The sequence below is a fragment of the Pan troglodytes genome, chromosome 12, assembly GCF_028858775.2.
Source record: "Pan troglodytes isolate AG18354 chromosome 12, NHGRI_mPanTro3-v2.0_pri, whole genome shotgun sequence".
NCBI classification, from domain to species: domain Eukaryota; kingdom Metazoa; phylum Chordata; class Mammalia; order Primates; family Hominidae; genus Pan; species Pan troglodytes.
The window spans coordinates 48,833,012-48,860,509 of record NC_072410.2 but is presented as its reverse complement, the minus strand read 5'-3'; the positions used below and the strand labels follow the sequence as shown (position 1 = coordinate 48,860,509).

The 27,498-nt window shown below is 45.0% G+C and overlaps 1 protein-coding gene across 1 annotated transcript; it reads left to right on the top strand.

The window, feature by feature from the left end:
• Positions 1 to 27,029, top strand: ACTG2 (actin gamma 2, smooth muscle). Its single transcript, XM_001152416.5, has 9 exons — positions 1 to 126; positions 8,363 to 8,524; positions 9,382 to 9,510; positions 15,688 to 15,798; positions 16,070 to 16,154; positions 20,547 to 20,708; positions 21,749 to 21,940; positions 23,951 to 24,132; positions 26,808 to 27,029. The coding sequence occupies exons 2-9, from the start codon at positions 8,399 to 8,401 to the stop codon at positions 26,949 to 26,951; spliced, it is 1,131 nt and encodes a 376-aa protein (XP_001152416.2). The 5' UTR covers positions 1 to 126; positions 8,363 to 8,398; the 3' UTR covers positions 26,952 to 27,029.
• The last annotated feature ends 469 nt before the right edge of the window (positions 27,030 to 27,498 follow it).

Sequence of the window (27,498 nt, the reverse complement as noted above, 5' to 3'; positions counted from 1 at the left end):
GTCAGCTGGCCTTTTTAGGGACTTTGTTTAAAGAAGATCCGCCTCTGGGGTTTTATATTGCTCTGGTATTCATGCCAAAGACACACCAGCCCTCAGTCACTGGGAGAAGAACCTCTCATACCCTCGGTGAGTACTGTACGGCTTTCGCCACCTCTTCCTTTCCAGGGCTGCCTGGCCTCCTGGGTGCGGGAGGTGCCTCCAGATTGGCCTGGCTTCTGTGACGCTGGCCCAGATCACACACCAGGGCCCTTGGTGGGCAGCGGCACCTGCAAGCATACTGCAGCCTGCTGAGAAAAGGCGTCTCTGGCCATGGGACATCCTGGGGCAGGGGCAGCTTGGAACCATGCTCCCTGCCTCAGAATGGGGACTGGTGGGATATAATGCCTGCAGTCTCTACTAGCCCTGCTCCCCAGGGCCAGTGCAGATCCACACCCTGATGTCCTTTGTTTTGGGTTAGAATGTCTGGGAGGCTGTTTTAGGGGAACATATACTTTGCAGAAAAGCAGCTTTTCAGAATACTTGAGTCAAAGCCAACAGTGGTCCTGGTGTCTGTGAGCTGTTTAGTCCATGAAATGTCTGTGCTGGGAATGGGAGGGTATTTTCTTCAGGTCCCCTGTGGGTCTCTCTGTCCTCTGATCTGTGCTTGGCTGAGGAGAATGGAGGGTTTCTGCAGTCCTTGAAGGCTCTAGGATCATTAGGGGATGGAGAAAATTCCACTTGCCCTGTGGCATCATGAGGTTTCAGGGTAGAAGGAACTTGGGACCCATCTAGTTCATTCTCCTCTGATGAGGACATTGAGGCCTAGAGACGTACAGCCACTCATCCAAAAGACTCACACCCAACTGTGACCCATTTGCAGATGTCATTACTCCCCCCAACCCACCCAACACACACACAACACATGCACAAAGAATTAAGAGGAAGATGAGACGAAGGGGCCACTTCTATGTTTGGCATCAGAATTCACTAGCATCCCTTCACAGGTGAGGCAGGCTGGGTGTGGCAGTGCAGGCCTTGAAGGCAGACTGTCAGGCTAACCAAGTTACTGAGCGACCTCAGCTTCCTCACCTGTTAAATGGGGGCAAGAATAATAATATCTACTTGGCGATGGTGTGAGGGTTAAACGAGAGAATGCGTATATACAGCACTCAGCTCAAGGCTGTCAGGGCCAGGCCCTGAGTTCTCAAACTTTAAGAATCACCTGGAGTGCTTGTTAAAACACAGATTGCCCCATGCCCCACCCCAGATTCTGATTCCAGTAGGCCGAGATATGGCCTGATACTTGGAATTCCTAACAAGCTCCCAGGCGACGCTGAAGCTGCTGGTCTGGGACCACACTTTGTACAGGGAGGCTCTAAGTGCTCACTTTGATTACTTGAATGTGGGTTTGGACTCTGATACTAACCCTTGGGCTGAAAAGAGGAAGAGCTTCCTGTGGCAGAGATGGATGGGTGCTGGAGAAACTGCAATGAACAGCAAGATCCTACATGCCAGGCCTGAGAAAAGGGGATGGGCCATGTGACATCATGACCTTGGGGCGAGATATCTTTCCTCTTTCCCCTTGTTCATTCTGCCAACATTTATTGAGCACTTATTATGGGCCAGGCACTGTCTCTGCTCCTTAGGGACAGTGGAGAGGCTTCTGCAGTTACTGGAAGAGACAGATAAACAGATGAGAACCAGGAGGAGCCCATCACTCAACCCAGGAGTTATCGGGGAAGACTTCCTGGAGGAAGAGGTGCCTGAGCTTGGTCCTGAAGTAAGGACTGAGCTTGGTCCTGAAGTAAGGACCGAGCTTGGTCCTTCCTGGTAAAGAGGAAGCATGGTCTTTGGGACTCAAGTGGCTCAACTCCACTGAATTTAGATGGCAAGGCAGGAATCAGGTAAAACTAAATTCAGAGGGGTCCGCAGGGCTGGATTACAAGGGCTTTAGACTCTAAAGGATCAGGCTATGGGGAGCCATGGAAGGGTTTTAATCTGGAGGGTATCTGTTGAAGGGGCTGCTTTGGCAGCTGTGAGGAGAGTGGACTGGAACAGGGCAAGAGCGCTAATGTAGCATGCGGTGGTCCTGAGCTGGTGGCATGGGTGCCGTGCAGGTAGAAGTAAGAAGGGCTGGTGATAGGTTGGGAGGGAAGAGGGCGGCACCAGGCATTGGGCATGGGCTCAGGGTGGGTGGTGTGAGTCTGTGAGGGCAGCTCCGGGCAGAGGCTGCTGATGAGGAGAGCAGTCCTGGAGGTGTGGAGTTGGGGTGCCAGGGGGGTTTTGGTGGGGGAGATGCACAGCAGGCTCTGCAGGCCTAGAGCTCAAGAGAGGGGTCTGGACAGGAGCAGAGCCAGGGGAGTGAATGGAAGGCCGGGTAAGAGCCAGAAGATAAGGCACCTACGACAGATTGTGGAGGATCCAAAATATTACTCAGCAGAGTTGTTTTTAATTGAACTAATGTATATATATGAACCTAGTGAAGATATCCTGAAGTTAATTAGAGGTGCTGTTAGAATTTTCCACCATGGCAGTGTTTTTCATAGACAATTTCTCTCTGCCAGGGTTTCTGATGGTTTGTATATACGTGTAGGCAAATAATAAAAGGCAGAGACGCAGCTGCTTACATGTCACTTGAAGCCCTCACCCAAAAACCTGTCCCCAACTATTGTTTGAAATCTCATCATCGCAGAGGCCCTCCGTTTAGGCCTAACACTTTCTGTCAAAATGAAAATGTCTTTGAGAACTGACATAAATTCAACTTTCAATAGTCATTGATGTGTGAAATGGATCATTCAATTCCTTTCAATATGACAGGCTTCATCCTGGGAGCAAGTTTTGATGGAGAAGAGTAAGAGAGATTAATAAGAATCATTATTCTTTACAGCCCTTGACGACAGGGATTGATGAGGCCCAGATAGTAAATATTTTAGGCTTTCGGAGCCTGAAGGTCATTGTCACAAGTACTCAATTCTACCATTGTAACAAAAGCAGCCATAGATAATATGTAAGTGAATGGATGTGGCTGTGTTTCAGTAAGACTTTATTTATTAGACTCTGAGATTTGAATGTCATATAATTTCCACAGGTCATGAAATATTTTTCTTCTTTTGCTTTTTTCTCAACCGTTTGAAAATGTAGGGCCGGGTGCAGTGCTTGCACCTGTAATCTCAACACTTTGGGATGCCAAGGCAGTAGGACAACTGGAGGCCAGGAGTTTGAGACCAGCCTGGGCAACATAGCAAGACCCTGTTTCAACAAAAAAAAATTTTTTTTGAAATTAGCAGAATGTAGTGGCCACGCCAGCCACATGCCTGCCATCCCAGCTCCTAGGATGAGGAGAAAGGATCCTTGAGCTCAGGAGTTCAAGCCTGCAGTGAGCTTAATGGTGCCACTGGACTCAATGCCTAGGTGACAGAGTGAGGCCCAGTATCTCAAAAAAAAGAAAAACCATTCTGAGATATAGGCCATACAGAAACAGGCCGGAATTTGCCTACCCTGATTTACAATGTCTACGGCACCTTCATTTCCGTTCTGTCATCTTGTGAGATAGATACTATCATTTCCATGTTCTAGCGGAGGAAACTAAGGCCCAGGGAAGGAAGGGACTGGGCTGTGGGAAAGGGGAACCAGGAGGGAGAAGAGGGTAAAGGAAGGAGGAGCAGTGGGAGGATTTCCAGAGCCAAACTTGTCTCCTTTGAGGTGCTGGGGAGGGTGGATTTTAACAGCTCTGCCCTCACATTGGGTTTGAGGTGGCCAGGGAGACGGGTGAGTGAGCAAATGACTTGCATTCATTATGTCTTTGGTTTCTGGCCACCTTTGGGGCAAGGGGAATAAAAGCTTCATTCCTGAGTCAGTGAGAGCTTCAATGAAGCCCAGATGTCATTCGTGCTGAAAGAACCAGAACAACTCTCTGCTCCCTGCCAAGCATGAAGCGGTTGTGACCCCAGGAAACCACAGTGACTTTGACTCTGGTTCAGCTGACATGCTCGAGTCTAGCCACAAATTACCAGAAAGCAGCTGAGGAAAGTTTAGAATTTCTCCTGGCAGAGACGGTCCACGAGTCTGGCTCTAGGGTGAACCCCTTCTTCCCAGAGCAGCACGGGGCCCTTTGGAGGCTCGACTCCGCCAGCCCTCCCACTGCCTTCCCCACCCTCACTTCTGTTGAGTTTTGCCTTCAAAATAGCAGACTCCAAGCCACCTGAAGGGCTGCAGAACGGCATTGTTGACAGCTTCAAGTCGCCTTGTGGCTTGTCTCAGCTGCTGCTGTGCTTTGGAAACGAAATTCCAGGCTCTCCCTCTTTCTGTGTGTGGGAAACACCGGAGAGAGTTTGGGGAGGGAGACAAAAGGGCCCATTGAAAACCCAGACAGGCTTGAACTGTAAGTCACACCGGAGAGAGGGATGCTGAGGGGACCCTAGAGGGAGGCAGTCTCGGAGCACAGCTTTGCCTCTTTGGCTACTTCCTCGCTTTGGAGGTTGCTTTCCCCTCAAAGTGGACCACCTGCTAGAACAGGGCAGCACTGCTGTTCACTGGCCAGCTTGGAGAGAAGACTGCCCATGTGATTCTAAGTCAGGCCCTTGTGACTGAACCACCATGAGGCTGGACTGTGGGGACTCGGGTATCCCAGAGGCAGAGCACACCAGGTCTGGGAGGGGGGCCACTCAGACAGCAACATTGTCATTCAACATCTATTGAACACCTACTGTCTTAATCTGTGTTTGTTGCTACCACAGAATATGTGAGACTGGGTTATTTATAAACAATGGAAATGTATTTCTCAAAGTTCTGGAGGCTGGGACATCCAAGATCAAGGCACCAGCAGATTCAGTGTCTGTCTGGTGAGAGCCCAGAGTCTGCTTCCAAGGTGGCACCTTGTTGCTGCACCGTTACGTGGCAGAAGGGCAAGAGAGAGCGAGAAGGGACCAAGTTCGCCCTTTTATAAAAAAACCCATTCTTGAGAAGGACATTAGTCCATCCAAGAGGGCAGAACCCTGCTGTTAAAATTGGTAACTAAATTTCAACATGAGTTTTGAGGGGGACAAACATTCAAACCATAGCACCGCCTATGTGTTAAACACCCACTTAGGTGCTGGGGCTGTAAAAAGTAAATCTAGGTGTGGCCCTGGCACAGGAGGGACTCCATTTCATAGAGAGAAAAGAACACAGACCCTTTTGTTTTAGGGTGCTTGCTGCCAACAGCTCTGGAGAGACAGGCTGAAGCAAAAACACTAAACATGGAGAAGTTATGACAGTTCCCCAAAGTAGTGACGAAGGCACATCTCAGGCTTGGGAAGTGTCCTCGGTGGGTGCCAGGCCTGCCTTTCCCAGCCTCTTCTCGGTGAAGAGATCTCTGGCTAAGTTCTTTACCTTCTCTGAGATTTGGAACATACTGCTGTTTCACCTACCAAAGCAACTTGCACCTTTTCTATTGTATTAAATATTTTAGTTTCTCCACTGTATGGAGGCTTCCAGCAATTAGTTTACAAGCCAACTTATTTACTATTCAGTAACTTTTTTTGATATTGAGATTGTTCCTAATTTTGATCATTTTAAACAAAGGTGTGAAAACAGGCCAAATCTTTTCATTCACTCATGACTGTTTCACAAAGATAGATTCGTAGAAGTGCTTTTGGGGAGTCAAAAGGTGTGTACATCTTTAAGGCTTTTAATAAGTATTTTCAAATTCCCTTTCAGAAAAGTAGTACAATTTAACACTCACAAGCAGTGAATGTGAAGCCAATTCTCCATACCTTTGCCAGCAAGGGTGGCCCCAAGAACCACACACAGTACCCCAGCTAAGGGCAAAGGTAGCTTTTATCCTGGCCATAGCACACTGCTGACGGTCAACAAGACACCAAGTCCTGCTCACAGATGCTAAACAGAGCTTTCTTTTTTCTTTTCTTTCTTTCTTTTTTTTTTTTGAGATGGAGTCTTGCTCTGTTGCCCAGGCTGGAGTGCAGTGGCTCGATCTTGGCTCACTGCAAGCTCCGCCTCCCGGGTTCACGCCATTCTCCTGCCTCAGCCTCCCGAGTAGCTGGGACTACAGGCACCCGCCACCACGCCTGGCTAATTTTTTTTTTTTTTTGTATTTTTAGTAGAGACGGGGTTTCACCATGTTAGCCAGGATGGTCTTGATCTCCTGATGTTGTGATCCGCCCACCTTGGCCTCCCAAAGTGCTGGGATTACAGGCGTGAGCCACCGCGCCCGGCCACAAGAACTTTCACAGTTTGGTGATCGAAACCCACAATATAGGAATTCATATTCATTTCATTAAATTTAACCTTGGCTGTGTGTGGTGGGTCACTTGTAATCTCAGCACTTTGGGAGGCTGAGGCAGGAGAATCACTTGAACCCAGGAGTTCAGACCAGCCTGGGCAACAGAGGGAGACTCTGTTTCTACAGGAAAAAAATTTTATATCAGCCAGCCATAGGGCATGCCTGTGATCCCAGCTACTTGGGATGCTGAGGTGAGAGGATCGCTTGGGCCCGGGAGGTCGAGTCTGCAGTGAACTGTGTTCTTGCCACTGTACTGCAGCTTGGGTGACAGAACAAGACCCCATCTCAAAATATATATATATATATCTTTTGATTCAGCTCATTTTCTGTGCCTTTTGAGATCTTCTTGGATTTTTATTCTTTCACCCAGTGTATTTAATATTACTCTCTCCCAGCTGTTTTATCTGAAAACTTTATCAACCTGTGCTTTATATTTTCATTCAATTCGTTTATAAAAATGTCACATGAGAAAGGGTCAAGAGTAGAGCCCTGGGACATATTGCTGCCTCCTCATTGACATTGACTGAGGCAGCTGCAAATATACCAAATTGTATTATTGCTTAGTATATGGCTTTATCAAGAGGGATATCCTATTCTGGACCTTGTGGGCTGGTTTAGAGAGTGAGGACTCATCACTGGGGCTATGGGAGACATAAGGATCAGCAGAGACAGAGGCAAAGCTGGATTTAAGAAGTCACAGCAGGCCTCTCCCCTAGTATGAGCCTTGCTTTGAACATATCTGGGAAGGGCTTCCTTTTAGTCTTGAAAATGTTTACAAGCCTCTGCTCAGCGTCTACCTAGCCTTCAGACCTCGCGTTCTCAGGCCTGTGGTGCTGTCTCCTCTCTGCTTCAGTATGGTCTTCTCTGTCCAGCTTCTGCATGAGGCCATCTGGGGCCAAGGGTCACAGGTTTTAGAAGTTCCCCTCTCCCCGCTCCATGCCATAGGCACCTGCAATCGCACATCCCGGATAAAACTTCAGCCGGCCTTCTCTTTATGTGCCTGGCACCTCTCTTTTCTCTGGGCTTTTGGAAGTCTGCCTGCCCAGCCCCTCAGCTGGGGCCTTCCCCACTTCTGCCCCGCCCCACTGGGTCCTCCCAGGGTAGGAGGCAATCTCTGACTGTCTTCCGAGGCTCTGTTGCTTCTCCTTCATCACCAAATGCCAGGAATTTGTCAGATGCTGTTTGTAACTTAAAAGAAAGAAAGAAAAAGAAAAAGATACAGGAAGGAAGGAAGGCAGAAAAAGAGAAAGAAAGAATGCGTGCAGCAGATGTTGGGAAAGTTAATTTCTTCATTATTTTGCATCCATCCCAATTCGGATCTCAGCATGGGGTAGGGAATCCTCTGTTGTCCCCATCTGTCGAGGCAACAAACGGTGAGTCCCATCATGGAGTCCCTTCTTTTCCTCTCTCCTCCCAGAGTGCCCCTTCCTCATCAAGGTGCTTCTACCCTTAGGAGTGTGCATTTCACCTATAACCACTGCCTATTTTTTCCTAGTGATATGTTATGCTATTGATTTTTAATTATATAAACTATATGCAAATGCAGCCTCCTTGTAAAAAAATTAAAATATTATAGATATAACCCAGCACTTCTTCTCCCAGTTCCTTTCCACACTCCCAGAGGTAATCATGATAATCAGTTTGCTAGGTGTCCTTCCAGAACTTTTAGCTTCTTTCTTTGGCTTGTATATGGCCACCTTCTCACTGCATCCTCCTGTGGCCTACCCTCTGCATGCATCTGGATCCTAATTTCCTCTTCTTATAAAGACACCCATTGTACTGGAGTAGTCATACTGGATGACAGCCATATTGCATTAATCTCATTTTAACTTAATTACCTCTTTAAAGACCCTATCTCCAAATACAGTCACCTTCTGTGTACTGGGGATTAGGACTTCAACATGAATTTTTGGGGGGACACAATTCACAATTCAGGGCAGAGGGAGGAGGCTCAACTGCCAGTGAGTGGGAGGCCAAGCCCATGCCTGTCCCTCCTGGAAGTGTGCCCTGGTTGCAGGTAGGGTCAGACCCCAAAGCCAAGAAACTGTCTCCAAACTGATTTGACAAGTGGCTGACTAGTTCTCTTCTCCCCCAAATCCCAAGGTGCTCCAGTCCCCAGCTCACTCGGCCACACACACCATGTGTGAAGAGGAGACCACCGCGCTCGTGTGTGACAATGGCTCTGGCCTGTGCAAGGCAGGCTTCGCAGGAGATGATGCCCCCCGGGCTGTCTTCCCCTCCATCGTGGGCCGCCCTCGCCACCAGGTGCGTGCTCATCTGGATACCACCAGGCTTTGAGCCACTAGGAGTAAGCGCTGCACTGTGGAGACCCTGCTGAGCTGGGGGTTAGGGGAAGGAAGTGTGTGTGTGTGTGTGTGTCTGTGTGTGTCTGTGCATGCGCATGCGTGCGTGCACGCCAGGTGTAGGGAGTTCTTTTCCGATTAACTGATAGAGCAGGACCCTTTAAATAGAAATATCCAGGGCCAAAACCAATATACATCAGGCACACAATGACACTATTATGTCTGGCTTACATTTGGGGGGTTGCCAGGTTTGGAAAAATTAATTTATATGGGATTGAACAAGCCTCTTGCCTTTAAGAAATTTACACTTTGTGAAGAAATACACATAACTAACCGGAGATCATGGGCTGTAATAGAGGTAAAATATTTCACAGGAAGGGAAAGGTGTCACAGAAAAAGTAATATCTGAGAATAAGAAGGATTTCAGCAGGTGGAGAGAATAGCAAAGATTTGGAGATCTAAGCAGGCACAGGGGACTTGAGGAGGATACATACAAGTCGTGTGTGTGTGTGTGTGTGTGTCTGTGTGTAGTAGGATAAGGGGAAGAAGTGTATGGGAGGGGCTTGTTTTATCTCAGAAAACATCATTGTCTGAAGAGAAAGAAGAAAGGCCACCACACAAGAAATCCTCCACCTTCTCTTCCTGACACCTTCATACTCACTGGCATCTGCTCCATCCTGTCTCCTGCTATCCTGTTTCCGGGGGAAGAAAGGCTGTTTTTCCCATCCTTATCCTTCTTCAGAGACCTTCCAGTGCCTGAATCCCTCTGTGTGGAGCCCTCAGCCAATTCATTTCTCTTTTCTTCTCTTTGCATTGCAGGGTGTGATGGTGGGAATGGGCCAGAAAGACAGCTATGTGGGGGATGAGGCTCAGAGCAAGCGAGGGATCCTAACTCTCAAATACCCCATTGAACACGGCATCATCACCAACTGGGATGACATGGAGAAGGTATCTGTAGACTTCCCCTTAATGAGCCTGCTTTAATGATCACCCATCGTCATGACCCTCGTATTCATAGGCCACTGTGCTCTGTCAATTCTCCCTCTAAAATGCTTCTCACTTCTGTCTTTCCTTTCTTTTCAGCCCCACGACCATTTCTCCAACCTAGGCTGCCAACATCTCTCCCTGGACTATTGCAATGGCTTCCTGGCTGATTTCTTGGTCTCTTGCCCTCATTCACCGAATTAATTCTCTACACTGCTGCAAAACTGATCTTTCTAAACACAGGTCAGCTCATGTCACTCACCTCCTCAGAAATCTTCAGTAGCTCTTCATTAACCAACAGGGGGTTCCTAACTCCCCGTCTTGGCATTGGAGGACCTTTCCCTGCCTGATCCCCACGATCATCTTTTCCTGCAATATTTACTCAGGCCAGTGCTCACCCCTTCTTTAAAATGCTGGTGCTGGCTCAAGAGAGGCAAACAGCCATCTCTCTCATTCTTACCTTCCCTGTCAAGACTTCACATAGGTGGACTGATGCTAGACTATGATGATGAGTCTCCAGTGAAAGTTTTTAAGTAGAACTCTCTCAGGGTTTCTAGAAGCATTTTTGTTTAAGAAACTATTGTGGGGGGAGCGGGATTTTTAAATGGTGGAGCTCATGGTAAACAAAATTATGTGTGCAAAATGTTAATAGAGCCTTTCTAATATTCTTGTGATTAACTCTGGTGACAGTTGGCTGAGTGTTCTTGTTTCTGCAACGCCTGTCTTTGGAAATGTGATAGGGGGCTTATTGAGCAGACTGCAACTGGAAATGAGGAATGTTGACTTGAAGTCTGTAATTCACTTATACTTTTCTCTAAATCCTAGACTGAGTCACTCAATGTGAGATAAGTACTGCACATAAAATGCAATAGATTTCACATTATACAGTGGAGTGGATAAGAGCACAGACATTAGAGGCAATGGCAGGAAATCCAGGTGCAAATCCCACCCTATAAGTCTTAGTTTTCCCATTTGTAAAGTGAAGATAAAAAACACTTTGTGCATTAGGTTGCTTTGGAGATTGAATTAGCTAAATGCTTAGTATAATCCCAAGGCATGGAACATACTTATGTGCTCAATAAGTGACACATATGATTCATATATATGTAACAGTATCTAATTTAAAAACATAATAGGCCAGGCGCGGTGGCTTACGCCTGTAATCCCAGCACTTTGGGAGACCGAGGCGGGTGGATCACAAAATCAGGAGTTTGAGACCAACCTGGCCAACATGATGAAACCCCATCTCTACTAAAAATACAAAAATTAGCTGGACATGGTGGCGGGTGCCTGTAATCCCAGCTACTCGGGAGGCTGAGGCAGGAGAATCGCTTGAACCCGGGAGGCAGAGGTTGCAGTGAGCCGAGATTGTGCCACTGCACTCCACCGTGGGCGACAGAGTGAGACTCCGTCTCAAAAAAAAAAAAACAAAAAAAAACCCCACATAATAGAGGCCAGTGGCTCATGCCTGTAATCCCAACACTTTGGGAAGCCAAGGCAGGAGGATAGCTTGAGGCCAGCCTGGGCAACATGGTGAGACCCTATCTCTATGAAATAAAAATGTGAAAATTCACTGGGCATGGTAACACATGACTGTGGTCTCAGCTATTCAGGAGGCTGAGGCATGAGAATCACTTGAGCCCAGGTGGTGGAGGCTGCAGTGAGCTGTATTCACGCCACTGCACTCCAGCCTGGGTGATAGAGTGAGACCATGTCTCAAAAAAAAAAAAAAGAAAGGAAGGAAGGAAGAAAACATAATAGACAAATAATAGACAAACTATTTTATTCACAGTAGTGACAACGTGTGAACTCTTTAAAGAAACCCTTAAAAATAAATTATGTGCCTTAAGGCCGGGCACAGTGGCTCATACCTGTAATCCCAGCACTTTGGGAGGCTGAGGCAGGTGGATCACTTGAGGCCAGCCTGGCCAACCAACATGGTGAAATCCTGTCTCTACTAAACAATAATTAGCTGGATGTGGTGGTTAGCACCTGTCGTCCCAGCTACTCCAGAGGCTGAGGCAGGTGAATCACTTAAACTTGGGAGGTGGAGGTTTCAGTGAGCCAAGATCGCATCACTGCACTCCAGCCTGGGCAACAGAAGGAGACCCTATATATATATTTTTAAAAATGTATATATGTATAAATATAAAATCATTTCATTATATATATAATCATTTCATTATATATCTATAAATCATCGTGTGTGTGTGTGTGTGTGTGTGTGTGTATATATATATATATATATATATATATATATATATATATAATCTTGTGTGCCTTAAAAGAAAAACCAAATTGGGTAAAAGTGTCAAATGTCCTCAAATTAATTTATAGGCTCATTGCATTCCAATAAAAATTATGTGACATAATTCTAAAGTATGTTTGCAGAAATAAATAAGCAACAATTATGAGAACAAAATAAATTTTTTTAATTATGAAGGAAGACATAATGTAATAAAATACAATATAAATTATAAAGTTACAACAATTTGATACTAGCAAAAAGGTAAAGAGGAAATATATAATAAATGAAACTTCCAGCATCAGAAAGGAGGAAAGGACTAGTCAATAAATTATTTCTGGGACAACTGATTAGTTATTTTTGGAGCTAGAGAATCTTGGTTTATAGCCCTAAGCTCATACCATTTCACCAAACACATGTCAATTAAATATAAAAGTTAAATGTAAACATTTAAATTACCAAAAATATAATACAGTTAATGTGAGCATTTAATCAAATTTCTGGTAAGAGTGGTCATAGAGAAAAAGAATGACAAATTTGACTTCTTAAAAAATCGTAACTTTTAATATCTCAAAAATAACCAAATTTAAAAGCCAAATAACAAATTGCAAAACAAAAGGGCAATGAGGGATTAATATGAACAGTTAATGCAAATTGACAATTAAAAATATGAAGTGTCCCCCAGACAAATAAAAAACAAACAGTTAATTAGCTGAACAGAAATTATGAAAAGCTGCAAATGTGAAAAAATTTAAACTCATTTGAAACAAAAAAATTGAAGTAAAATAACTAGGTATGATTTTTACCTATCAAATTATTTCATATTTTAAGAGTGAGAGCACTGGATTCAGGTAAGAATGGGGTAAAACAGCCACTTTTTTATTCTGAAGTAAAGAGTGGTTTAGTCTATTTGTTAATAACAGAAATCAGAAAGTCTTCCAATTGCCATGTTCTTTAGCCCAGTAATTCCACTTTTAGAATCTTCTTCTTTGGAAAATATCCTGAATACAAAAAATAAATTGCAATATGCACAAAGATAACTATCATAGGATTATTTATAACCAAAAATCAAAGACACCATGAATAGTAATGTGATTAAATATATGATAGTATATGATAAAATGTTATATAAGCATTTTCAAAAGTTTTAGTTTATCAAAAATAAATATTTATTATGAAAAGTAAAATAATTTGTTATAAAAACAAATTTGAACATAGTATAATAATATAATAAATAAAAGAATATGAAATAAATAATGATAGTAATAAATTTAAAAATACATAAAGACAAAAGATTAGGAAAAAGAAAAATGCCAAAATGTTAACTGTTTGTTGTTAGGTGATGGACATAGGGGAGATTTTTATTCCATTAAAAAAATTTTTGGCCGGGCGCGGTGGCTCACGCCTGTAATCCCAGCACTTTGGGAAGCCGAGGCGGGTGGATCACGAGGTCAGGAGATTGAGACCATCCTGGCTAACACGGTGAAACCCCATCTCTACTAAAAATACAAAAAATTAGCCGGGTGTGGTGGTGGGCACCCATAGTCCCAGCTACTCGGGAGGCTGACGCAGGAGAATGCCGTGAACCCGGGAGGCGGAGCTTGCAGTGAGCTGAGATTGCGCCACTGTACTCCAGCCTGGGCGACAGAGCGAGACTCCATCTCAAAATAAAAAATAATAATAATAAATAAATAAATAAATAAATAAATAAATAAAAATTTTGAGCTAGGATCTTCCTCTGTCGCCCAGGCCGGAGTGCAGTGGTGCAGTCATAACTCACTGCGGTCTTGGCCTCCTAGGCTCAAGGAATCCTCTTGCCTCTGTCTCCGGTGTAGCTGGGAACAGAGGTGCACACCACATCCAGTTGATTTTTAAATTTTTTGTAGAGACAGGGTCTCACTTTGTTACCCAGGCTGGTCTCCAACCCCTGGGCTCAAGCAATCTGCCTGTCTCAGCTCCCCAAAGTGCTGGGATTACAGGCATGAGTCACCACACTCGACCTTAAAAATATTTTTCTAACTTTAAAAATTATCAACATCTTTAACTTTTAAGGTATAAAAACTCCAAAAAATAAACTAAAATCAAGTGCAGATGCTTGAGCCCAACACCCAAGGATTCTGGTTCAGTGGGTCAGATGATCCCAGGTGACTCTGAGACAGGGCCTTGAGGAAGCACATTTTAAGTAGCATGGGGTCCCCTCCTTAAGACCAGTTGCTGTCCTTCAGGCTCCTGTGCAATGCTCACGGTCCAGGGCCTCTGCCTGTGCCATTCCCTCTGCCTCGGATGCCTTTTGCAGCAGCCTCTGGAGACCTTCTTTTGCCCTCAAGGCCCATTTAAATCCCTCAGATAATGAATTACTCCTACCCCTTCTTTCACTTAAAATGTGGCTTGTGTTTTTCTTTTTGTTTGTTTTGGTCTTTTTTAAACGTCTCTCTCCCCTCTGGACTTTGCAACTGAGAATTGGGTGCCATGTCTGATTCATATCTGCCCTCATCACACTTACCACCGTCTTGGCACAAACCTGGCGGTCCATAAATACATGGGTCCAATGGCATCAAATGACCCTGTGCCTCACCTCTGAGGAAACCAAAGCCCCATGTCCCTGCTACGCTTTGCCCAATCTCTCTGAAAGACTCCTTTTTGGTTGTACTTGATCACTGAAGAAGGAACTGGACACAGGAAGAAATTAACTTCCTCTAAAACAGTGGTTCTTTTTTATTTTTGAGACAGGGTTTCGCTCTGTTGCCCAGGCTGGAGTGCAGTGCCATGATCACAGCTCACTGCAGCCTTGACCTCCCGGGCTCAAGCGATCCTCCTGCCTCAGCCTCCTGAGTAGCTGAGACTACAGGCAGGCGCTACCATGCCTGGCTAATTTTTTATCTTTTTGTAGAGACAGGCCCATAGTGTGTTGCCCAGGCTAAGCGGTGGTTCTTAACCAGGATGATTTTGCTTCCCAAAGGACATTCGGCAATGTCTGCAGACATTTTTTATTGTCACAACTGGAAAACTGCTGCTAGCATCCAGTGGGTGGAGACCAGGGATACTGGTCGGCCCTCCACAACAAAGAATTATCCAACCTAAAATGTCATAGAGCTGCGATTGAGAAACCCTGCTTTAAAGCACCAGCCTGGCCAATAATAGCCAGTGAAAATTGAGCCCAAGTGCCTCTGTCAGATTCTCAGCAGGAGATAGTGTACACTCAGCTGGGGTTTTGAAATTGTTTGACAGTGTATACTCAGCTGGGGTTTTACAACTGGTTAAATGAATGTCCTACAGAAATGTGCATAGGGTTAAGGCAACTACAAAGGGATGTCGAGGCACCCAAGAGCCAGCAACAGAGGGAGCTCTCACACCCCTAAACATGAAGGGGTCAGGTGACGAGGGCAGTCTCATTGGAGCTTAGTGAGAGCTTGAGCTCTGAAAGAGGGTCTGCCCAACAGGAACTGTGCTCATGGAGGGCCACGCCATTGTCAGGAGATAGACCCTGACTTCTTTTGCCCTCCTACTTTCCAGCCTCTTGCAGGAATCTTCTATCAGCCAAATATAGCCAGAAGCCAGAAAGCAATGAACACTTGAGTGATACAATGTGCCTTGCATCACTCAGTGCACAAAGGCAGGGGAGAGACTGTAGGAGAGTGAAGAGGAGGGAAGGTCAAATGGAAATAATGAACACATAGAAAATACTGGTTCCAGGTCTGAGTCCTACCTGGGGCCCTGTTGAGAAGGAGTATACCCTTTAAATGTCAATCAGAAATTTCCAGGGCTGACCATTCTCCTCTCCAGATCCATCCCATCCTGCGTAACATGGTGCCACACTCTCCCAGCATGGGAATGTCAATGAGAATTTTCCAGCCACTGGGAGTCTGCCAGGCTCATATGGCTTTTGTCTCCACTAGATCTGGCACCACTCCTTCTACAATGAGCTGCGAGTAGCACCTGAAGAGCACCCCACCCTGCTCACAGAGGCTCCCCTAAATCCCAAGGCCAACAGGGAGAAGATGACCCAGGTAAGAAGCCAGGAAGACTTAAACACTGGCATAAGAATGCAACATGGATGCTTGGCCAGATACTTTCTCCCCTTCAAACATCAGTGCAACAGAACTCTCTGAGGACCTGCTATGTCTGTGGTCCATGCCAGGCCCTGGGGGAGTGGGTGTGGAATAATGAACTATCAAACTGGCATAGTTCCTGCCCTTAATGAGATTACAAACCATTCTACAGGCCAAGAAGTGCTGTGATTTTTGCCAAATAATCTTTTATTCTTCATTGTCCTTTAAGATCATGTTTGAAACCTTCAATGTCCCTGCCATGTACGTCGCCATTCAAGCTGTGCTCTCCCTCTATGCCTCTGGCCGCACGACAGGTGAGTAATCCTGTAATCCATTCCTTTTCTGACTTCAGGGGAGGTAGGGAAAAGCTGGGGTCTGGCAGAGGCTCCTGCTCAGAAGAATCAAATGGACAGCTGAAGTCCAGGCAAAATCTTTCTTAGGGATAATAGGTGAGAATGCCCATGTGGAATGCCAGATGTGAGCCTAGCTGGTATAGTTGGAAAAAACATCCAGCAAGAACTGTTTCCCTCACCGTAATAATTCCAGGAGCTTCTACACATACACACATTCCAACAATACTGGAATGTTTCTGCTTCATGAAGCAGAAAGAGTAGAACCTGTGGTGGTGGAAATGTAAGTGCAGTTACACATTGCTTAATGACAGGGATACATTCCGAGAAATGTGTGTCATTAGGTGACTTTGTCACTGTGGGAACATCAGAGAGTGTACTTGCACAAACCTAGGTGCTGTAGCCTACTACATGCCCAGGCTGTATGGCGTGGCCTATTGCTTCCAGGCTACAGACAGTATAGCATTTAACTATAATTAATACTGTAGGGAACTGTAACAGAATGGTTAGGTATTTGTATAGTTAAACATATTGAAACATAGAAAAGTTACAGTGAAAATATAATATCAAAGATAAAAAATGGTACACCTGTGTAGGGCACTTACATGAATGGAGCTTGCAAGACTAGAAGTTGCTCTGGGTGGGTTAGTGAGTGAGTAGTGAGAAAATGTGAAGACCTAAAATGTTACTGTGTACTACTGTAGACTATAAACACTGTACACATCAGCTGTACTACATTTATAAAAATATTATTCTTGGCCAGGCACAGTGGCTCACACCTGAAATCCCAGCACTTTGTGAGGCTGAGGTGAGCGGATCACCTGAGGTCAGGAGTTCCAGACCAGCCTGGCCAACATGGTGAAACCCCGTCTCTACTAAAAATACAAAAATTAGTTGGATGTGGTGTCAGGCACCTGTAATCCCAGCTACTTGGGAGGCTGAGGCAGAAGAGTCACTTGAACCTGGGAGGCAGAGGTTGCAGTGAGCCAAGATCACGCCACTGCCCTCCAGCCTGTGTGACAGAGCGAGACTCCGTCTCAAAAAATATGTATATATATATATATATATATTATTCTTTCTTCAATAATAAATTAACCTTAGCTTACTGTAATGTTTTTTACCTTATAAACTTTTTAATTTTTAAAGCCATTTTTACTTTTTTTGTAGTGACAGTAATAGAAAAACATCTTTTTTCGACTTTTTTTTTTTTTTTTTTTGAGACGGAGCCTTGCTCTGTCACCAGGCTGGAGTGCAGTAGCGTGATCTCGGCTCATTGCAACCTCTGTCTCCCAGGTTCAAATGATTCTCCTGCCTCCGCCTCCCATGATTTTTTTTTTTTTTTTTTTTTGAGATGAAGTCTCACTCTGTCACCCAGGCTGGAGTGCAGTAGTGCGATCTCAGCTCACTGCAACCTCCGCCTCCTAGATTCAAGTGATTCTCATGCCTCAAACTCCCAAGTAGCTGGGACTACAGGAGCGTGCCACCATGCCTGGCTTATTTTTGTCTTTTCTTTATTTAGTAGAGAAAAAAAAGGAGTACACCCTTTAAATGTCAATCAGAAATTTCCAGGGCTGACCATTCTCCTCTCCAGATCCATCTCATGTTGGCCAGGCTGGTCTCGAACTCCTGACCTCAAGTGATCTGCCCACCTCAGCCTCCCAAAGTACTGGGATTACAGGTGTGATCATCGACCCCAGCCAAAAATATTTTCTTTATTTATATCCTTTATTCTACAAGCTTTTTTCTATTAAATTTATTTTATTTTATTTTTTACTTTTAGAGCTTTTTTGATAAAAACTAAAATATACACATTAGCCTCGGCCTACACAGGTTCAGGATCATCAATACCACTGTATTTCATCTCCACATCTTGGCCCACTGGAAGGTCTTCAGGGTTAATAACATGCATGGAGCTGTCATCTCGTATGATAACAATACCTCCTTCTGGAATATCTCCGGAAGGACCTGCCTAAGGCTGTTTTACAGTCAACTTTTTATTTAATAAGTAGAAGGAATACACTTTAAAATAATGATTAAAAACATAGTATAAGAGGCTGGGTGCAGTGGCTTATGCCTGTAATCCCAGCACTTTGGGAGGCCGAGGTGGGTGGACCTCTTTAAGCTCAGGAGTTCAAGACCAGCCTGGGCAACATGGCTACAACCTATCTCTACAAAAAATACAAAAAGTTAGCCGGGCATTGGTAGCTCACGGCTGTAGTCCCAGCTACTCGGTAGGCTGAAGCTGGAGAATTGCTGGAGCCCAGGAGGCAGAGGCTGCAGTGAGGTGAGATCTCACCACTGCACTCCAGCCTGGGTGACAGAGTGAGACCCAGTCTCAAAAAAAAAATAAAAAAATAAAAGACAGTATAAGAAATACATAAGCCAGTACTAGTACAATAGTCGTTTATTATCATTTTCAAGTATGTTGTACATAATGTATGTGCTGTACTTTTATACAGCTGGCAGCACAGTAGGTTTGTTTACACCAGCATCACCACAAACACGTGAATAAAGCGTTGCCCTATGACGTGATGTCAGCTATGATGTCACTAGGCAATAAGAATTTTTCAGCTTCCTTATAATATTATGGCACCACCATTGTGTATGTGGTCTGAAGTTGACCAAAATGTCATTATGTGGACATGACTATATATGGCCTTGGTATAGAAGTGTGCTCAGGGTAACAGAGGAAATCTCAAAATAAAATGGCCTTTAATAGGAACTTGACAGCTTCCATAAACATTTGTTTAAACATTCATTAATCATTTATTCACTGATTTATCCATTCATTCATCCATCATATATTTTCCATTACTCCCTACAATGTGCCAAACATGGTACCAGGACATGGGCACACACTGACAAATAAGACAGACTTTGTCATTATGGAGCTAACAGTTTAGTGGGAGATAGACAAAAGTAAAAGATAATTTCACTGCATGTGATAAGGACAATGATGGAGAAATGCATGGCATATACAGTGTCGTATCCTGTGCTTTGCACTTTGGTTTTTGTTTTTGTTTTCATTTTGAGATGCAGTTTCACTCTGTTGCCAAGACTGGAATGCAATGATGTGATCTCAGCACACCACAACCTCCACATCCTGGGTTCAAGTGATTCTCCTGCCTCAGTCTCCCGAATAGCTGGAATTACATGCACCTGCCTCTGCACCCGGCTAATTTTTGTATTTTTAGTAGCGATGGGGTTTCACCATGTTGGTCAGGCTGGTCTTGAACTCCTGACCTCAAGTGATCTGCTCCCCTCGGCCTCCCAAAGTGCTGGGATTACAGGCATGAGCCACCGTGCCCAACCTTGCACTTCGTTGCAAACATCATGTTTAATAGCCACGTGGTAGTCATTGTATGATGGTTTCATTATTTATTTATTTTACCATTTCTCTATTGCTGGAGCTTTAGGTTGCCTCTCATTTTTATTATAAAATATGCCATGATTCAGATCCTTACACAAGAGTAAGTTACTGGTTTCTGGACATTTATTTTGCATCTGGCCCTTACTAAACCATCTAACTAGGTCTAATGGTTTCTTAATTGATTCTGTTGGGTCTTCTGTATAAAACCACATTATCTGCAAATAATGACAATTTTGTTTCCCTTTGGTAGTCACACCTCCTATTTCTATTTTCTGTTTCACTGCAATTGGCTAGAACATCCTGGACAATATTAAAAAATAGTGGTGATATTGTAATGTTTTCTCATCAGTTATGATATGGCTGTTAGATGAAGAAATATGAGGCTGGACGTAGTGGCACATGCCTGTAATCCCAGCACTTTGGGAGGCCGAGGCAGGTGGATTGCCTGAGGTCAGGAGTTCAAGACCAGCCTGGCCAACATAGTGAAACCCCACATCTACTAAAAACACAAAAAATTAGCTGGGCGTGGTGGCAGGCACCTGTAATCCCAGCTACTCAGGAGGCTGAGGCAGGAGAATCACTTGAACGTAGGAGACAGAGGTTTCAGTGAGCCGAGATCGTGCCATTGCACTCCAGCCTGGGCAACAAGGGCAAAACTCTGTCTCCAAAAAAAAAAAAAAAAAAAAAAGAATATGCAATGTAGACTTAATGCAAATTGACAAGTATGCATTACCAGTAATGTGTTTCAGGGAATACAAAAAAAGGACACATTTTACTTGCCCTCCAGAGGCCTACAGTCTCAATGGGGGAAAAAAAGTGACATACATAAAAAATAAAAAATATGATTGATGATTCTTGTGATGGGTGAATATTCTTAACTGGTAAAGGAAAATATGGTAGTCAGAGCTCATTGGTAACAGTCCTAGAAAGAGACTGATGAAAGGCAAGAATAAGATTTTTATAAGCCTGATCCTCTCTGTCCACAGGCATCGTCCTGGATTCAGGTGATGGCGTCACCCACAATGTCCCCATCTATGAAGGCTATGCCCTGCCCCATGCCATCATGCGCCTGGACCTGGCTGGCCGTGACCTCACGGACTACCTCATGAAGATCCTCACAGAGAGAGGCTATTCCTTTGTGACCACAGGTATCCAGTCCCTTTCCTGATTCTGACTGGAGCTCAGAACCAATCTGGTTTAGGACAAGAAGTTCTCAGGACCAATGAGAATTCTGTGACTCTGTGTCTTTAAACTCTCCTGAGATAGACTGAGAGGCCTTAAGCTGGGGCTAGGCCTCTGGATAAGACCAGATAGTCATGGAAGCAGTCCCTCCTTCCCCAGAGACCAGCTGCCTCTGTCCACGTCCACACCAGGACTAGGGCTAGTTTCCACAAGGCTGAATGGTAGTGAAGATCTGCTGATGCATTTCATTACCTAGGGGCACCTTTGGTTTGAGGACAAATTGAATAAGTGAGGCCCGAATTTCTAAGGGGAAGGTGTCATGTGGCCCACCTGGGCAATCGGCATTTTTTAGGTGGGAGCCTCTCTAGATTCTGTAAGATCAAACATCTGAGTCTAGACCAGAAATATGTCCTGCAAAGCCCCCAGGAAGGCCTAAGGCTTTGTCAGAAATCTCATGCAAAGTCCTGCTTGGGAATCAAGACTTGAGACTCCCTCTTTAGAAAGAGGAGTGGAAGAATTAAGATTGAATGGAGTGACGCTTGACCCTCTTCGCGGCAAGTCTATCATCATCCTATGACTGAACCTAAAGTAGATGTGAGGCCAGGCGTGGTGGCTCACGCCTGTAATCCCAGTACTTTGGGAGGCCAGCAGGCAGATCACTTGAGGTCAGGAGTTCTAGACCAGCCTGGCCAACATGGTGAAATCCTGTCTCTACTGAAAATACAAAAATTAGCCGAGCTTAGTGGTGCACGCCTGTAATCCCAGCTACTTGGGAGGCTGAGGCAGGAGAATTGCTTGAACTCAGGAGGTAGAGGTTGCAGTGAGCCAAGATAGCACCACTGCACTTCAGTCTGGGTGACAGAGTGAGACTCTGTCTCAAAAAAAAAAAAAAAAAAAAAAAAAAGAATAAAGTAGATGTGAGAAGGAGGTTTTCGTGGAGATCAAAATGGGACAACCAAACTAACAGAGCTCAGTATTCACCTTCTGTCATTTCTGCTCCTTCCAGCTGAGAGAGAAATTGTGCGAGACATCAAGGAGAAGCTGTGCTATGTGGCCCTGGATTTTGAGAATGAGATGGCCACAGCAGCTTCCTCTTCCTCCCTGGAGAAGAGCTATGAGCTGCCAGATGGGCAGGTTATCACCATTGGCAATGAGCGCTTCCGCTGCCCTGAGACCCTCTTCCAGCCTTCCTTTATTGGTGAGGTGCTGCCCACAGTCCCTGCCAATTTCAGGAGGGGAGGGTGGAGGAGTGGGTGAGGTATGGAGAGAGAAACACCAGGAGTCATGGCCACTTTGTTAATTACATACACATACCTCACATTTTCCTAGGAAGGGCCAAAAATGTATTTTAAAAAAAAAATAGGGAAAATCTCATTTTAAATAAAAGGGAAAGGAAATCAAGATACAGGAAAAGCAGAACAGGAAATATAACATGAAACTTAAGAATAAGGTTAAAACACAGAAAGTTTGTAGGCAGCAATGTAGCAAGGTCAGGTTGCAGTTTAGCAAGATTCTTCTATCTACAGTGTGGAATCATATTGCATGGATAAAAGACCAGAGGCTTGGCCAGGCGCGGTGGCTCACGCCTGTAATCCCAGCACTTTGGGAGGCCAAGGCGGATGGATCACGAGGTCAGGAGTTCAAGACCAGCCTAGCCAAGATAGTGAAACCCCATCTCTACTAAAAATACAAAAATTAGCCAGGTGCCTGTAATCCCAGATACTCGAGAGGCTGAGGCAGGAGAATCGCTTGAACCGCGGGTGGGCGCAGAGGTTGCAGTGAGCCGAGATCTCACCACTGCACTCCAGCCTGGGTGACAGAGTGAGACTCCGTCTCACAAAAAAAAAAGACTGGGGGCAGCTGGGTGCGGTAACTCACACCTGTTATCCCAGCACTTTGGGAGTCTGAGGCAGGCAGATCACTTGAGCCTGTGAGTTTGAGACCAGCCTGGGCAACATAGCGAAACCCCATCTCTATGAAAAATACAAAGTTTAGCAGGGCATGGTGGTGCATGCCCATGGTCCCAGCTACTCAGGAGGCTGAGGTGGGAGAATCACTTGAGCCGCAGAGATCAAGGCTGCAGTGAGCTGTGATTGTGTCACTGCACTCCAGCCTGGGCAACAGGGTGAGATTTTGTCTCAAAAAAAAAAAAAAAAAAAAAAGAGTAGAGGTAAGTAGACCAGGCAGATGGCAAGAGCTAGTTTGGCGTGGCAGGACCTTTTGCCCCAGAAGACTGTGATGCCAGGCTACAGTAGCTGGATGTCAACCTGCAGGCAATGGGGGACTGTCAGATGACATGACGAGTATATCCATACAATGGAATCTTATTTGGCAATAAAAGGGAATGAAGTATTGATCCATGCTGTGACCTTGAAAACATTATACTAAGTGAAAGGAGCCACACACAGAAGACCATATGGTGTATGATTCCATTGACAGGAAACATCCAGAATAGGCAAACTTCTAAAGACAGAAAGTGGATTCACTGTTACCTAGGGCTGGGGCAGGGATGGAGGGGAAAATGGGGAGTGACCGCTATTAGGTATGGGGGTCTCTTTTGAAGGTATTAAAAATGTTCTAAAATTAGATTTTGGTGATGTTTGCTTCTGTGGATATACTGAAAATGACTGAATTATATCTCAAAAAGTTATGAAAAAAGAAAGATGATATAACAAAAGTGTTCCTTTAGAAATATGCTTCAGGCAACAGTGTAAAAGATCAGGCCGGGTGTAATGCCTCACACCTGTAATCCCAGCACTTTGGGAGGCCGAGATGAGTGGATCACAAGGTCAGGAGATGGAGACCATCCTGGTCAACATGGTGAAACCCCATCTCTACTAAAAATACAAAATTTAGCTGGGCGTGGTGGCACGTGCCTGTAATCCCAGCTACTCGGGAGGCTGAGACATGAGAATCACTTGAACCAGGGATCAGAGGTTGCAGTGAGCTGAGATCGCACCACTGCACTCCAGCCTGGTGACAGAGTAAGACTCCATCTCAGAAAAAAAAAAAAAAGATCAATCAGAACTGGGGACAATAAAGGAAAGGCCATGACAAGGAAGGGGGTCTGATCTTATAATCCTTTTGGGAGATATTAAGGTTCTGAACTAGGGTAGTTGCAACAATCGAAGAAGGGTCATTTGAGGAGCTGGAGGTGTGCATATTTATGAAGTGATGCCTGTTGACCAGACACTGTAATCTCCACTAGGCATGGAGTCCGCTGGAATTCATGAGACAACCTACAATTCCATCATGAAGTGTGACATTGACATCCGTAAGGACTTATATGCCAACAATGTCCTCTCTGGGGGCACCACCATGTACCCTGGCATTGCTGACAGGATGCAGAAGGAGATCACAGCCCTGGCCCCCAGCACCATGAAGATCAAGGTGGGTCTTGCCTCAGTTGTCTCCATCCTGTTCTTTGTATAAAGTCTTGCCTACCTGGGAGTTCCTCGGAGGCAGGCTGCCAGACCTGATAACTTGCTGGTCTCCTGGGTTCAATATCATCCTGGACTGGAGCCAATTTTATCCTACAGAATTATGTTCCTTGGGCATTGATGGGCTGAAGACCCACTTAGCATGGATCTCAAACATAATCCCAGGAATGTCACATGAGAAGAGGCTGAAAGAATTTGGGATGATGAGAATATTATCCAGGTGTAATGGCTCATACCTGTAATCCCAGCATTTTGGAAACCCAAGGTGGGAGGATCACTTGAGCCCAGGAGTTGAAGGCCACAATGAGCTCTAACTGTGCCACTACACTCCAGCCTGTCTCTAAATATAAATTCAGATAGATCCTGTCTCTAAAAATAAATAAATAAATAAATAAATAAATAGAATATTGAGAGGGTTAAGAAGGAAATCAGGAGATGGGAAATAGAAGGAAAGAAAAGAAGGAGGTCACACTATGGTATCTTTAAACTTTATTGCTCCGGAGGAGGGTAAAAGTTCCAAAGAGTGGATGTTTGGTCATAGGGCCAGCTCTGCTTCAAACTCAACAGGGACATTCCTTGATTCCTGCACATCTCTGATCTACTGTCCCATCTTGGCCATGCCCTTCCCCATACTGCCTCCCAACAGGGCCTCTCGCCTCCTGGGCATCTGCAGGATGGGAGCTTCTCTTCTGCCTCTGGTCTCCAAGCAGTCACACAGACATTTTTAGCTCCTTCTAGGAACTTTGCTGCTAACAGCTTTAGAGAAAGAGTTGGGAATAGAAATATCACATTGGTTGAAAGTTACAAAGTCTCACAATAAAGCTGGTCTCTGGGGAGTAGGCCTGATGTAAGGAAATGTGTTCTCAGTCAATATTCTAAGAACCTTCATGAAGGAAGGCTGCCCCGGGCCTTCCCCCTGCCTAACAGATGGTGTTCATCACAGAGAAATGGAGCAGACCAGCAGGAAACTGGTGAGAACCTGTGGGTTCTTCTCACCCAGAGCCACAGGAATGGTGCATTACTGAGGCCTGTCCTGTGGAGAGCTGTGCCAGGCCTGGGGCAGGGGCTTTTTACCAGGACTGTGTGTCAGTATACCACGCCTAGCCTCACTCCCAGATTCTGGTCCAACAAGTCTGAATTGCTCCCCCATCACCTACACTGATAAACAACCACCAGTGATCTGATGCATTTCCCGATTCATGAGCCACAGCTCTGACTTTAACAGTATGTGCCAGCCTTCATGGAGTTTAGGATCTAATTAGTAAACATTATCAATACCAGGACAATCTAAATAAAAGCGGAAGGGAAAGGACACTCTAAGCAGAGGAAGTAGAAGGAGCAAATGTGTCCAGGCAGGTGTGTGCTTATATGAGCACCTATCCAAATTGGACAGCAGGATTTGTTATAGGGGAACTGGGGGAGATGAGGCAAGTCTCAAGGACACGGAAGAACAGATTTGGGGTGGGGGTAGGGCTTATATTTAGGATCACCAACCTAAGAGAAGCCAGAGTTTTCTCATGAGAAGTGTCCAACAATAAAATTTGTTACCTTGCTAGTGGCTGTGCATTCCCAGTCCTTGAAATAATCTGTTCAAGGAGCATTTGTGTGACTTTTGTCTGCCTGGATAATAAAATAACTTCTAAAGATCCTTCTTATTCTACAATTCCATGATCTCTGTGATTTAGGGAATATGTAAAGAGATTCTACGGTAACAACAAAAAAATCAATTTATTATCTGGTTTGCTCTAGCACTGAATTCTTAGACCCTTCCAAAACTAGAAAACTAGTTGAAGAATCATAGTCCTTCTGGATCCCCTTTGAAGTAGAGTTCAAAGTTGTTTGACCTGACAATCAATTTCTAAAAGCTAAGCCCAGGATTCCTAGTGGAAAGCATGAACAATGTAGATATAAATTTGAGGACTTCTGAGATATAATTGGCTGATGACAGATAGCTCAAAACAGGGTTTGGGTAGACTGGTTTATACTCAGGCATGGAGGAAGCCCAGCCCAACCTGCCCATGCTTCCAAACTCCAGGCAAGAACAGAACAAGGTTCCCCTTATAGAGATTTGTATCAGTCAGCTATTGCCAAGTAACAAACAACTATGGAATCTCAGGGGCACCTAACAATGAGCATTTATTACTCGTGCATCTGCGCATCACCTGGAAGTTAGCTGATCAAGGTCAGGCTTGGCTAAGTAAGTGGCTCTGAATTAACTGCAGGTCCAGCCAGCTCAGGTCAAGTCCATATTTCTCATTAATGGGCCCAGGCTGAAGGGCTAGCTGCTCCCCAGGGGCAGCTTTTCTAATGCACATGGCAGAGCAAGAGAACATGCCCAAGTACACAAGCATATTTCAAGCCCCTGTTTGTGTTATGTCTGCTAATATCCCATTGGTCAAAGCAAACACAATGCCCAGCCTTACAGGGAGCAGTGCACTCTTCCCATGGAGGGAATAAGGGAAGAGGGGGGAAGTGAAGGTTTTGAGCAATAATCTAATCTATCACAATGTTTCTCCTGTTCTTTTCTGACCATGGGGCTCCCCTTTTCTGGGATAAGTAGATTTTTGGATACCTTGCTTATTCCCTTGGGGACTGATCATGATTCACCATATTTGTTCTTTGCAGATTATTGCTCCCCCAGAGCGGAAGTACTCAGTCTGGATCGGGGGCTCTATCCTGGCCTCTCTCTCCACCTTCCAGCAGATGTGGATCAGCAAGCCTGAGTATGATGAGGCAGGGCCCTCCATTGTCCACAGGAAGTGCTTCTAAAGTCAGAACAGGTTCTCCAAGGATCCCCTCGAGACTACTCTGTTACCAGTCATGAAACATTAAAACCTACAAGCCTTACTTCTCTGTGTGGGGCTCTTTTTTCCTGGGCTATGTCTCATACACAGTGCTAAGGACTTTTCACACATTACTTTTAATCCATGCAATAATGCTGTAAGGTAGGTGCTATCATTATACCCATATTACAGATGAGGAAATTGAGGCTCAGAGAAGTCAAGGACTTGCGAAGATCACACAGATTCCAGATTAAAATTCAAGTATCTGACTGCAAAGCTAGTGCTCCTTCTACTATGTCATCTTGTTTTCTTTTCCTTGAATAGAAGTAAGAATGAGGCTAGATGACTCTTGGGATGGGGGTAGAAACACAGGCTTTCAGTGATGTAAGTCCTTGTGCTCTAGGGCAGTTCACTAGGGAATATGAACGCAGTCGTGACATAGGCTTATGGGATGTGACATGAGGAGTTCACATACAATGTTACTGTCACTCACGTGAAGGAGGGTCACCGTGGGCTTAAGATCTCTATGATCT